Raw genomic sequence first — 14,805 nt, forward strand, 5'->3', positions numbered from 1 at the left:
TTTGTATATTGGAATGTAATGAGTAAAGTTAATGCTAAAAACCAGTCAATTTAACTCTGTGAGCAACTCGAGCTCGGTTCGATTAACAAGCTCGGAACGAGCCGAGCCTGAGCTCGAGCCTTGTACGAGAAGCTCGTTTAGGCTCGTTGAGGCTAAACAACAAGCCTTGTGTATTATTAAGTTTGACATCTTTTGGACTTCTATGTTTTAAGTTAACAATTCACAGTCGAGCCCAAGCTGAGCTTCGGCTCGTTTAAGGCACCAAAGTAGACGAGCTTGAGCCAGCTTAGGCTCGTTTAAGGTTTTTCTATATAAAAAAATAATGATAATATATATTAATTAATAAATAAATAATAAATAAGCCAAGCCCGAGTTTGGAAAACCAACTCACGAGCCGAGCTCACGCCTTAGAAAAAAAGCTCAAAACAAGAGTTCGAGCTCAAGTTCTCATAAGTCTAATCGAACTCATGCTTGAGTTGACTCGTTTACATCCCTAGCCCTACGTATCTTTAATGTGACTCCTTTGACAATTTATTCACTAATAACATTTTCTAGAGGTTCCTAAGCCACAAAGTCACCTCAATGAAACATTCTTAACTCTTGCACGACTTGTATCACATTGATATTCAAAAATTATTCAACTGTCCCATTTATGATAAACTTATTTTCTGTCTATAGTTCATACCTTTTTATGTTTTTTTTTTTTTTAAAAAGTCACAACAACGGGTTATGGCTTGCTATACCTAACTACTAGACAGCTTTTTCAAACAATGAGGATTCAAGTTCTCTGTTGTAAAATGAGTGTAAATTAGGAGAAGAATTCGAGACTATGTTACAACCAATTCAAATGTATCTGATTTTCATACGACCATTCCGTGCAGGCCCGGCTCCGAGAAACACAAAAAAAAATTTGGGTCGAAGGCGAATCTAAATTTGGGCCTTAAGACTTAAGTAAAATATAAACTCGATAACGCAAATAAAAATGCAAATCATACGATGATAATATTAATTCCAATACACAAAACAAATATTAATTCCAATACACAAAACATAAATATATATGTGTTAATTCAATAAACAAAAACAAAGTAACAATTAACAATCAAACCTACTGTTGACATAAACTGATAAACAACAATTCAACAACCCTAACTTGCTAACTCCCTAACTCACTAACTTTTATAATAAAAGTATAAAACTAAACAAATAAACAAGAAGTCAGATTGTCAGAACTCAGAACTAACCACTGGCGCTGGTCGCTCGACGGACTGACGAGTCGGAGCAGGGTTGGAGCCAGCTGCTGTGGTGGTGGACTGGTGTCTGGTGGTGCAGGCTGAGGCTGCCGGCGGTCACGGTGGTTGCGGCTGGCTGGCTGCCTTTTTGAGTTTTTGTGGTACGTTGGTATGGAATTAGATTGTGGTGGTTGTATTTTATTTTTTTAAAACCTTTCACTCTTTCAGACTTCCGACCTTCCGTTAATCAGTAAATGGGTATGGAAACAAATTTGGAAGATTGGCTACAAACAATTATAAATGGGCCTAAACAAATTTATTTTTTTTAAATATAAAAAAAAAAAAAAAATTTTCGGGCCTATAGGGTTTTCGTGGTGGTCGACTACCCTGCCATGGGCCTGGGCCGGCCCGGATCCCGTGGAGTGAGAATCAATACAAAATTTTTGTGATGAGAATATTCAAAAAGAATTTTGGTTAAACTCGAGTAAACAAGATTGCTTTCTGTTTCATAATTGCCCGTTTCCTTGGCAAGGCTAATTATATACTGGGCGTGTTAATGCGCCCTAAATATTCTTAATTTTGTTTTTCATGAGGATGGTTTGACCCGTTTCAAAAGAGTGCTTTGGTGTGAGTATTCGAGGTGATTTCGACGTATATGACCCGGTTTGGTCATGTATTCAAAACATGTTAAGATTGTACCATGTATCATGTTCTAAAATTCATTTAAAATAATAATTTAATTTCGTAAATCAAAATTTGAAATTGTAAAAATATAATGCTAAAGAAAAAAGTTATCACATCGGATGACATGATGTTATTGATTTTGAATGAATTTTGACTCAAGGCGGTATTAATTAAGAAACACGGTCCAAAATATAACTTTAAAGAGGTAATTGTACGTCAAGAGCTTCTTGTGGCTTGTAAACAACCCCTTTTTTCTTATAAAATTTGGCCTGTTAAAAAACAGGTATACTGCAGGATCGTTTAAGGTAACATATCAAAATTTGAGAACGATTGCAACATTTATTTGAGGGACGCTCGAGATTTTAACACGTGTATAACACTACCTTATTTTATTTAAAGAGGGCAATTGCCTCCACTGAAATCACTGGTCCACCCAAGCATAAAATCATAATATATTTACTCATTAGACTTTTCAAGTTAATGCTTCTAGACCTTTGCCCAAACAATATCACGGTAATCAATAAGCATAAAAACATTAACGTTTTTAAGTTTAAGTCTCATCTTGTTTTGCTTGTTTTGTATAAACCTTTGTACTTGTTTTGTTTTGCTTCGTGTTTCATGTAACATGATATGTCTTTAGTTAATTAGTTTAATGATGCTTTTTGTACTTTCTTTTAACAAATATTAACTTTACAAAAATTGCCAACCTTTATTTGTTATTATCTCCCGTTGACATTTTAGTTTTGTACACATCAAAACACAACTATCCGTTGAAACAAGGTGACGTTGTGGGTCCAATAAAGAGTTGACTGACCAAGTCCATAACAAAATGTTTCAAATTTATCGGCTCCTTATTGACCTATGACCAAATTCACACTGTAGACGTACAATCTCACATGCATAACGTACAATCATCTCACCCACTACCAGGTTTTCGAAATTTCGAGTGTTCAAGACAAGTACTAAAAAATAGCCCTCATATATAATTTGTTTTTCATAAAAGATCGACAACTTTGTTTCCAGTCTCGAACTTCATTAGGTTTTTTATCGTTTAATAAACTTGTTCATATTTTTCTTTCTCTTATTGTTACTTAATAATTTTCAGTCAAATTCATTTATTAAAATTATAAAATATATTTTTATGTATAAGTTTTTTACTTTAGTGTTATGGACCCTAATCAAGACCGTGTCTTAAACGTTAGCTAAACCTTGTATGACGTCTAAGACGGCCCTGCTATTACCGGGCGGCCACTACCGGGTGGCCGAATGGTCACCTTTGTTGGTGGCTAGTTAGGTCACAAAATTAATTATTTACTATAAAATAAACCTTTTTTCCTCAAAAAGGAAGCTGCAAAAAGAATTAAAAATATACGGCTATATATAGTAACCTAAATGATCCAATTTCCAAACACATATACAAAACATGGCCTTTTCCCATTATTATTTCCTTATCTTTACCCTATGCATTCTCTATGTAGAATCAGCTGATCCTTCGGCACAACTATGTAACGAAAACTCAAACACCACCTCACCCGAGATAACGAAAAACATCGACTCGGCTCTAGCCAAACTGGTCCAAACCGCCTCCAAATCAGGCTACAGTGCGATCTCACTCGGCACGGGCCAAGCCCAAGTTTTTGGGCTAGCCCAATGCCGAGGAGACGTGCCCACCGAAGAATGCTCAAGTTGCCTCGAAACAGCCGCAAAAGAAATAAAAACAATTTGCCCTGACCGAGTCGATGCTCGGCTATGGTACGAGTATTGCTTCATAAGGTACAACACCAAAAACTTTTTTGGTCAAGTTGATACCGGGTATGGATTGATTTACGCTAATGTTGAAAATGTGACGGACCCAGAAACTTTTAATAATGCGCTTGGGGCACTTATGTATCGGGTAAATACATTAGCTGCGGGGCCGGGTAGCAAACGGGTTGGGACCGGGGAGACTAAGTTGTCGGATTTTGTGACGCTTTATGCATTGGCTCAATGTACTAGAGATTTGTCATCTTTGTCGTGCTCACAGTGTTTAGCGACGGCTCTCGGACAGACTTTTTGCGACAACAAGAAAGGGTGTCGGGTTATATTTAGTAGTTGTTATATTAGGTATGAATTGTATCCGTTTTTCTTTCCACTTGATGATAATAAGTCGGCTCTTGAAAGCTCTTTGAAGACACACTACCGGTGGGTAGTTAAAAAACCTTAAAAGAGATTTTGTTAATGATTTCATGAAGTTAATTAGTTCTCTTTTGAGGATGTTATCAATAAATTTGTGTTTTTCCTAATGTGAAAGCTGTCAATTGTTATTAGTTTTTATTTAATCTACTTTTTCATTTATGTTTAAATGAGGCACAAATGTGGTGTTTCGACAGGACGTGGTTTATTGTAAACATTCTTTAATACAGGGTGTTTGGGATTGCTTATTATAACCAACTTATAACTTATAATTTTTTTATGAAAAGTTAAAAAGGTGAATAAGATTGTTTTATATGCGAGAGAATAAGTTGATTAGTTACAATATTATAAAAATATTATAACTTATCCTACAAATAAGTTATAAGGAGATAAAAATAAGGAATCCGAATTCCCATAAACCTCCTTACAATATCCTAAGTTTATGAACACGAGTTGACATTTTCTTGGTAATGGCATCGATAATCTAGTTGTATCAAGTATGTTCTTCAAATTAGTACCAAAATTTAGTACTCACTATCTACATGTGTCTATATTTTAAATTTTGGACCCGATTGTTTAACGGCCCTATGCCCATGCCTACAAATTTTATATAGCGGAGCGAACCATGACAAACCTAAACAGTGAGTAATCATACATAAACTATATGTTCGCCTTTGATCAAAAATTTATCGCAGTATTTGTCGCCCTTCGATAAATGTACTAAAGGCATCTCCTTTACCCGCTTCTTTGTGTGCGTCCTCTCAAAACGCTCGGCACAACCTCGAACTGGAATGAACAAACTAAATTGATAGGATAAGAGGGAGTTTAAAACTGAATTGAGAGAGAATGGGTATGGGAATTACAGAACTCAAGAAAGGAGATGAGAAAAAAGGAATACTGAGATCTAACTTTTACATACCCACACTCACACCGTAATTACATTAAATAGAATGCACCCATATTCTCTTAGATCATGGCTAGCCATGACATTGCATCTAGAATGTAGTCTTGGAATCTCTTTGGTTAGGCTTTAACACGTTCACTTTTCTTTCTTTCGCCCGGATCCACTTTGGGTGTGTCGTTGTTAGGGCATTGGCTCATTGTGCTCATGACACGAACTTAGTTCTACAATTTGTCCTAGCGGTTACTTGCCTTCCATTTGTTGGCGTGTCACACCTTTAACAAAAATAACTTATGAATTACTATAATACGCAATTCGTATTAGATTAAAAGAAAATTTATACGTACCATCTTGATCATCTTGCACCAAAGTGACGCTGATATCGATGGTGGCTTGTATATCATGATGATTCAAACTAAAGTCATGATTTTAAAAATCCCATCCATCGATTTGAGGATATTGTGGTCATGGGGTTAGCATAATGATGAGGAGACGTGCCCCGCCAAGACGACTCAACTTTCATCTAAACAGCCTCAAGAGAAATAACAAAAAGTTATGTCCAAACCGAGTTAATATACATGACTAACCATATAATTTTTATAAGAAAGGTTGTTGTGGAACAATGTAGCAAAGGGTTTGGAAAAGGAGAGATTTGGTTGTCGGCGTTTGTTACACTTTATGTGGTGACTTAATGTACATGAGATCTGTAGTATGATTCGTGTTTTATGCCTATAGAGTCTGCTCTAGGGATTTTTATGACTCTAAGAAAGAATGTAGACTTATATTCAAAATTTGTTATGTTAGGTATGAGTGATAAATTTTGCTTTCCACATAGATAAAGAAGTTAGCCCCTTTTGAGGGCATCATCAACAAAGTAATTTATGTTGTTTGATGTACTTTTGTGAAAGGCCTCAACGAGTTAGTTGTAGTTTTGAAGATATGAGTATATTATTTTTTCTTGGCAATTTTGATTTGAAACGTTGGATTAAATGGTGGATGCGTGGAACCAGAAAACTTATTGGTCGATCTAAAGTTCTTCGCTATCGAATTTAGAGGTGCCCTCATGATTCGACCAAAGGCCAGTGTGTTAGGAGCAATCCATGTGAGCATGATCTTGGCAAGCTCAAGTTGGAGCAATCCTATAAGTAGAAGTCTCTTCCCGAAACCGTCTTTAAACTCACTATTACATATATACATACATGTATCATGTATGATACATAAAAATGATTTAACAATATGTATCCGGCTGACTTGATTATTTGAATGCCCGTAACATGTTTTTGATGGTTGCATCTTGCTTCATAACAAGGTGGACAAGAGAAAGTGTGTAACTGATCCATCTTCGTCACTGCTTTAATGATCCAAGTAACAATCCTGGTGAACTCATGTAGCAACATCGACTAAAACTAACGAATCAAACTCATATCTATCTTAAGAACGAGGACATAAGCAGACCCATGGTTGGGTTCACAATCGATTTTAACAGGACCCTCTTCTTGTACAAATACGTTTTGACCGGATTTACTTCGAAATATTTGTCTTTAAACAAATTTAGCTTTTAAAAAAAGTAGTTAGATTTTTATAAAAGTCGGTAAATACGTTTTGTTATGCTTTATACATTGAAATACATGGTAGCTTATTTGGCTAAACATTGATTAAAGAGGTAAGCATATTTCAACCTTTTAAGCTTGATAACAAATTAGGTTGCATTCTACCTTAAAAAGAATGTTACGTATTGAGTACCATTACAACATATTTTAACATAACACCATATTTTACAAGACTTAACTTCATAGTAAATGGATATTTACTATATATAATCTATAAAGTATAAACAACCGAAACGAACCACAATCTAAACACATACGTCCCATTGAAACCATGGCCTTTTCCCATTATTATCTTCTAATCTTTTCACTATGCGTTCTCTATGTAGAATCAGCTGACCCGAACCCGATAGCACAACTTTGCAATCAATACTAAGACGCCACCACTCTTGATATGACCAAATTGATCGATGAAGTTATAACCAAAGTGGTTAAAAATGCCCCCCCCCAAACAGGCTTTAATGTGTCTAATGCCGAAAAGGAGGAAGAGGAAACCGTACTTGAAGTCGTTGCGCTAGCCCAATGCCGAGCAGACGTGCCTAGCCAAGAGTGCACGGCTTGCCTCCAAAAAGCCGCAAAAGAAATAAAAAAAATTTGTCCAAACCGAGTTGATGATAGGATATGGTATGAGTATTGCCATTTAAGGTATGACAACAGCGGTGATTTCCTTAGTTTTCAAGATACGGATTTTAGAGTGGTTCACTATAATGTTGAATACGTGTCTGACCCGATAACATTTAATAAAGCCCTTAATGAGCTCACTGACCAGATGAAAGTTGCACTCAAACTGGATAGCAAAGAGTTTGGGAAATGAGAGATTAAGTTGTCGGATTCAGTGACACTTTATGGAATGATACAGTGTGCAAGAGATTCGAAGGAGTGTGAGATGTGTTTAGCGTACTTTAAGGAAATGTTTGGAACTCTTTGCGCGAACAAGAAAGGGTGTAGAGTTATATACGATATGGGTTATGCTAGGTATGAATTGTATCCTTTTTTGTTTCCACATTAATGATCAGAACTTGTCTCTTGAAAACTCTTGGATGACAATTAATTACTAATGTTAGAAAACCATGAGTTTTTGGTAATGGATTTTTAAAATGGTGTAACAAGTCAAACCGGCCAAGTCTTCAATACGGAGTGTTTGGATTGCTTATTTTAGCCAACTTATAACTTATAGCTCTTTTATGAAAAGTTAAAAAGGTGAATAGGATTGTTTTATATGCGAGAGAATAAGTTTAAGTTACAATATTGTAAAAATTTTATAACTTATCCTAAAAATAAGTTATAAGGAGATAAAAATAAGGAATCCGAATTCCCATAAACCTCCTTACAGTATCCTAAGTTTATGAACACGAGTTGATGCTGTCTCAGTAATGGCATCGATAATCTAGTTGTATCAAGTATGTTCTTCAAATTAGTACCAAAATTTAGTACTCACTAATGCTATCTACTTGTGTTTATATTTTTAATTTCGCCCCCCCGATTGTTTGACGGCCCTACACCCATACCTACAAATTTATATAGCGGAGTGGACCATGATAAACACTAAACAGGGAGTAATCATACATAAACTATATGTTTGCCTTTGATCAAAAATTTATAGCAGTATTTGTCGCCCTTAGATAAATGTACTAAAGGCATCTCCTTTACCCGCTTCTTTGTGTGCGTCCTCTCAAAAAGCTCGGCACACCCTCGAACTGGAATGAACAAACTAAATTGATAGGATAAGAAGGAATTTTATTATTGAATTGAGAGAGAATGGGAATGGGAATTACATAACTCAAGAAAGGAGGTGAGAAAAAGGAATACTGAGATCTAACTTTTGCATACCTCACTCACACCATAATTACATTAAATAGAATGCATCCATATTCTCTTAGACCATGGCTGCCATTGCATCTAGAATGTAGTCTTGAAATTTCTTTGGTTAGGGTTTAACTCGTTCACTTTGCTTTCTTTCGCCCGGATCCAATTTGGGTGTGTCGTTAGGGCATTGGTTCATTGTGCTCATGACACGAACTTAGTTCTACAATTTGTCCTAGCGGTTACTTGCCTTCCATTTGTTGGTGTGTCACACCTTTAACATAAATTACTCATGAATTAGTATAATACGCAATTCGTATTAGATTAAAAGAAAATTTATACGTACCCTCTTGATCATCTCGCACCAACGTGACACTGATATCCATGGTGGATTGTATATCATGATGATTCAAACTAAAGTCATGATTTTAAAAATCCCATCCATCGATTTGAGGATATCGAGGTTATGGGGTTAGCCCAATGATGAGGAGACGTGCCCCGCCAAGACGACTCAACTTTCATCTAAACAGCCTCAAGAGAAATAACAAAAAGTTATGTCCAAACCGAGTTGATATATGCGACTAACCATATAATTTTTATAAGAAAGGTTGTTGTGGAACAGTGTAGCAAGGGGTTCAGAAAAGGAGAGATTATTAAGTAATTGTCGGTGTCTGTTACACTTTATGTGGTGACTTAGTGTACATAAGATCTGTAGTATGATTCGTGTTTTATGCGTATAGAGTCTGCTCTAGGGATTTTTATGACTCTAAGAAAGAATGTATATTTATATTCAAAATTTGTTATGTTAGGTATGAGTTGGATAAATTTTGCTTTCCACATAGATAAAGAAGTTAGGGGGTGTTTGGTACAGAGAATTGGGGGGTGAGAAATGGAAATGGAAACAATTCTCTTGTTTGTTTACGAAAGAAAGAGGTGAGAAATGGAAATAAACCATTTCCATTTCCCTGATTTCTTTTCTCTAAAAAAAGCGGAGAAATCATTTCCATTTCCCTATTCTGCAGCTACGATCAATGAACCCTAATACGGGGTTTTCTTCTCAAGATTAAAAAATTGCAATAGATGAACGGACGTTAATTCTCCGATTCGGTATGTTATTAATCTGCAATTATCATTTCTTTTCGACTCCCATTACATTACTACTTGCCGACGATTTTAATTTTTGGGTTTCGAATCTAGGATAATCGCTTTGTTGTCGATGAGCATAACAAGAAAGAGATATTGTATTCTAATCATGTACTTCTAATTTCTGTTTTTGGGTTTCGAATTTGTGGTAATCAAGAATATGAACAGATTATCAAAAAGGTTTTGTTTCCATTTGGGTTTGAATGTGTGATTTTAAATACTCAAATCATCTGTAGATTTTGTGTGGATACAACTTAGTCTTCTTATGTGCCAGATGCTTATTCTTTTACACAATTTGACTAGGGTTAATTAGCAGGCTCTTCTTGATTCGACTTGCAGGTATTGAAAGCCTAAACTAGCTTCTGTATTATTGTTTTCTATCATACCATATCATTGTTTTCAATCCAGAATTTACAGGGAATAGGAGAGCAGTTGAATTATGAAGTACACATTTTATTCGATAGAAAAGCTTAGATTTTTTCATAGTCTGATTATCCTTATAAAAATTGAAATAAATCTAATTCCCTTTATGGCAACAAAATGTGATGAATTTGTGGTTTGGCATAAAGGTAATAATGTTATGCATATGGTAACTATGTTATCAATTGAGAAGAATGGTATTAGGGCTCAAAGCATACTCAATTATATGATGAATTTTTAATGTGATTAATACATGTTCACAATATTAAGAAGTCAATTGCAATTTAATGGAAATATATTTTTTTCACACATGTAGTTTGGTGGAATCAACTGATAGTTATTATGAACTAGAAAACATTCCATTTTGACAATTCTTTATTGTTCATTGATAAATATTTGTATGTGTATGCAGGTTCACCGGTTGGCGTGATGTATTGTCACATGTCATCAATGCAAGGATAATGTGTAAAGGACGATAATGACATGGGCAGTCTTTGAATAAAATTATCGACAAGGAAATCAAAGTGTCTTCATACCTAGGAGTTTGTTTGAAGATTAGTAGATCTTTAAAAGCAAGTTAGTTTTTATCTTTACTATGTATTTAACATTTCACACATAAGTGTTGCTTAAAAAGCTCACGTAGGATTTACTATATCATAAAAAACTTGTGTTTTTAGTTTGGGTTAATGCATAACCTTAATTGTATAATTATGCATTTGTACGTAGACATGGCAGATTCAAATATAGTGAGATGAGTTACTCGGAGCAAGCATACCTGGACAAATGATGAAGATGCAAAGCTAATTGATGCATTAATGGAGATACATGCATCCGGAAAGTATGCTGGTGCTGACAATGGATTCAAACCAGGTTATTTAAATGGTGTTCAACAATTGCTAGATGTAAGTCTTCCTAACTCTGGCCTCAAAGCAGAACCACATATAAAGTCTAGGATGAAGACATGGAAGACACACTTTAGCATTGTATATGATATGGTGCATACAAGTGGGTTTGGTTGGGATGAACAAAAATGTTGTATTATTGCCGATGATAGTGTTTGGAATGAATACGTGAAGGTATATTCTGAAAAATATGTTTTTTAGATTTTAAAATTTTAGTCTAATTTATTTGTAATTGTCTTGTAGTCTCACAAAGGTGCTGTGAATTTTCGTGACAAGTCATTTCCTTTCTATGACAAATTGTGTACCATATTCGGTAAGGATAGAGCTACTGGTAGTAAAGCAGTTGACCTTGGAGAAGAAGATGTTGTTCAAGAGACGCAAAAAAGCTCACCTGTTGATATTGAAGACTTTGATTTTGTTGATGAAGCCGTTCCAAATGTTGATAGATCTGAAGGACAAACAGGAAGTGTAACAAGCAAGCGCAAAAGAGGTAGAAGCACGGATGCGGATGAGATATATCGAGAGTCTTGCAAAGATATCAAGGAAGTTTTGCTTCGATTTGGGGAGATGGTGGGTGAACAACTTAGCAAAGAAGGTATGGAGGCTCGTGAAATCTATGAAAAGGTTAGTGATGAGTTGAAAGCTTTACCAGGTATCACTACGAAAAAACGGTTCAAAGCAGCTCATTTGATTGGTAAAGATGTGGATCTAGGACGTTCTTTTCTTGCGTTGACAATAGAAGAGAAAATTGAGATGGTCGAGTTGTATACCGATGGTTCAATGGGATAGTTGTGTATGGTTGAAGTATTTTTTGTATGTGAATTGGTTTTAACTATGGTTGATGTTTTTTGCTTAAAAACTATGTTTTGTATGTGAATTGGTTTGATCAATGCATATTTTGGTTGGAATTTATGCATCTTTTTATATGTTTTTTATTTTTTAATAAATATTTGTTACGAAAAAAATACTTGTGCTAATGATAAAGTTGATATAATTCTCTGTTTATTTTCTATGTACCAAACAAGAGAAATGATTCTCAGCTATATTTCTCTACTGAAATCTCTGTACTACCAAACAGAACAGTCAATTCTCATTCTCCAGACCAATTCCCTTTCTCTGCAATTCCATTTCTCTATTCCATTTCTATACAATTCCATTCTCTGTACCAAACACCCCCTTAGTCCCTTTTGAGGGCATCATCAACAAAGTAATTTATGTTGTTTGATGTACTTTTGTGAAAGACCTCAACGAGTTAGTTGTAGTTTTGAAGATATGAGTATATTATTATTTCTTGGCAATTTTGATTTGAAACGTTGGATTAAATGGTCGATGCGTGGAACCAGAAAACTTATTGGTCGATCTAAAGTTCTTCGCTATCGACTTTAGAGGTGCCCTCATGATTCGACCAAAGGCCAATGTGTTAGGAGCAATCCATGTGAGCATGATCTTGGCAAGCTCAAGTTGGAGCAATCCTATAAGTAGAAGGCTCTTCCCGAAACCATCTTTAAACTTACTATTACATATATACATACATGTATCATGTATGATACATAAAAGTGATTTCACAATATGTATCCGGCTCATGACTTGATTATTTGAATGCCCGTAACATGTTTTTGGTGGTTGCATCTTGCTTCATAACAAGGTGGACAAGAGAAAGTGTAGCAACACGGACTAAAACTAAGGAATCAAACTCATATTTATCTTAAGAACGAGGCCATAAGCAGACCCATGGTTGGGTTCACAATCGATTTTAACAGGACCCTCTTCTGGTGCAAATACGTTTTGACCGGATTTACTTCGACATATTTGTCTTTAAACTAATTTAGCTTTTAAAAAAGTAGTTAGATTTTTATAAAAGTCGGTAGATACGTTTTGTTATGTTTTATACATTGAAATACATCATTGAAATACATGGTAGCTTATTTGGCTAAACATTGATTAAAGAAGTAAGCATATTTCAACCTTTTAATTTTGATAACAAATTAGGTTGCATTCTACCTTAAAAAGAATGTTACGTATTAAGTACCATTACAACATATTTTAACATAACACCACATTTTACAATGTAGAGCAGACGTGCCTAGCCAAGAGTGCACGACTTGCCTCCAAAAAGCCGCAAAAGAAATAAAAAAAAATTGTCCAAACCGAGTTGATGCTAGGATATGGTATGAGTATTGCCATTTAAGGTATGACAACAGTGGTGATTTCCTTAGTTTTCAAGATACGGATTTTAGAGTGATTCACTATAATGTTGAATACATGTCTGACCCGATAACATTTAATAAAGCCCTTAATGAGCTCACTGACCAGATGAAGGTTGCACTCAAACCGGATAGCAAAGAGTTTGGGAAAGGAGAGATTAAGTTGTCAGATTCAGTGACACTTTATGGAATGATATAGTGTATAAGAGATTCGAAGGAGTGTGAGACGTGTTTAACGTACTTTACGTATAAGTTTGGGAATCTTTGTGAGAACAAGAAAGGGTGTAGAGTTATATACGATATGGGTTATGCTAGGTATGAATTGTATCCTATTTTGTTTCCACACTAATGATCAAAACTTGTCTCTTGAAAACTCTTGGATGACAAATTATTAATGTTAGAAAAAACCATGAGTTTTTGGTAATGGATTTTATAAAAAGTTAGTCCCATTTTGAGGACATTATTAATAAAATAACTCTATTGCTTGATCACTTGATGTACTTATGTGAAACAATAGCATGGGTTATTTACAGTTTTTGAGGATATTGTGTTTTTTTTTGTATGTACTTTGACATCAGAAGTCAAAACCGTGGTTAAACTCATGTTTTCATAAAAAAAAGAAAAAGAAAAAGAGTTTATTGGGTTCATGAATAGTTTTCACATGATCTTCCTTTTGACATCGATATATACATTCCAGATCTCCCATGAGAAATTTGGGTTTAGATAAATTTGTATTCAGTTCAATTTAATAAAATAAACAAAAAATAATAATAAAAGTACGGTTTTACCACCTGTAGTGGGCTTCCTACCCTCAAGGCACCCATATCGCTGGAAACATTGCCCCGGGGCGCTATGGGCTCCATGGAAAGAGGGGGGGGGGGAGGCTCGCTCCCCACACAACGCCGGATGGGGGATAAATGGTGGAAGAAAATTGGTGGGTTTTTATTTGTTTTTTTTAACGAAAAGTAATAATAATAAAATAATAATTAGGTAAAGATTGGTTGGGGGATCATCCACTACACCTATTTTTGTCAAAACGCTTCTATGGTGACGTTGCACAAAACGACCCCATAGAAGCTCCATCCACCATATACGATCTAAGGAATGTAGATACATTTTATACACTCAAATACATGATTGCTTATTTGGCTAAACAATGATTAAAGAGGTAAGCACATTTCAACCTTTTAATCTTGATAACCAATTAGGTTGCATTAATCTACTATAAAAATAATGTTATTGAGTACCATTACAACATATTTGAAAATATATATCACATTCTAAACGACTTCAGTACATAGTAAATGGATATTAATATTTCACGTAACACAATAATGACAGAGACTATCATATAAGAAATGCTTAGAAATAAAAAGTAATGATCTTAATAACTTATCTCATATAGGGCTGGCTCAACTTTATTGGTGGCCTAAAACGATGTTTAAATATGAGGACTAGTAAAAAAATTATATTGCTTTCACTCCACATAAATCAAGATGTTATCATCATTTTTTGTAAATACATAAGTAATATAGTCCCTCACACCTTTCCAGAGCTAATTCAATTTACACGCTGCTCAAATCACGCACATTAATCTAAACCTCAAATATATGATTAATAATTTTGTTTTGGAAATTTAAGATCTTAAAAACTGAGAGCCTAAAACCATAGCTTCAATTCTTTGTCCCTGGAGACGACCATAATCTCATAATACCTCCATATTTAGATACCTCCTCT

At 35.0% G+C, this 14,805-nt stretch overlaps 1 protein-coding gene and 2 pseudogenes across 1 annotated transcript; all 3 read left to right on the plus strand.

The window, feature by feature from the left end:
- The first annotated feature begins 3,233 nt into the window (after positions 1 to 3,233).
- On the plus strand, positions 3,234 to 4,259 carry LOC143537481 (cysteine-rich repeat secretory protein 55 pseudogene; annotated as a pseudogene).
- A 2,731-nt stretch (positions 4,260 to 6,990) lies between these two features.
- Positions 6,991 to 7,410, plus strand: LOC143537453 (cysteine-rich repeat secretory protein 55-like). Its single transcript, XM_077031226.1, has one exon. The coding sequence runs from the start codon at positions 6,991 to 6,993 to the stop codon at positions 7,408 to 7,410; it is 420 nt and encodes a 139-aa protein (XP_076887341.1).
- A 5,524-nt stretch (positions 7,411 to 12,934) lies between these two features.
- Positions 12,935 to 13,463, plus strand: LOC143537482 (cysteine-rich repeat secretory protein 55 pseudogene; annotated as a pseudogene).
- Positions 13,464 to 14,805: the final 1,342 nt, after the last annotated feature.

This window comes from Bidens hawaiensis, unplaced genomic scaffold (genome assembly GCF_021521415.1).
Source record: "Bidens hawaiensis isolate Kalapana, Puna unplaced genomic scaffold, B.hawaiensis_p1.1 tig00011192_1, whole genome shotgun sequence".
NCBI classification, from domain to species: Eukaryota; Viridiplantae; Streptophyta; class Magnoliopsida; order Asterales; family Asteraceae; genus Bidens; species Bidens hawaiensis.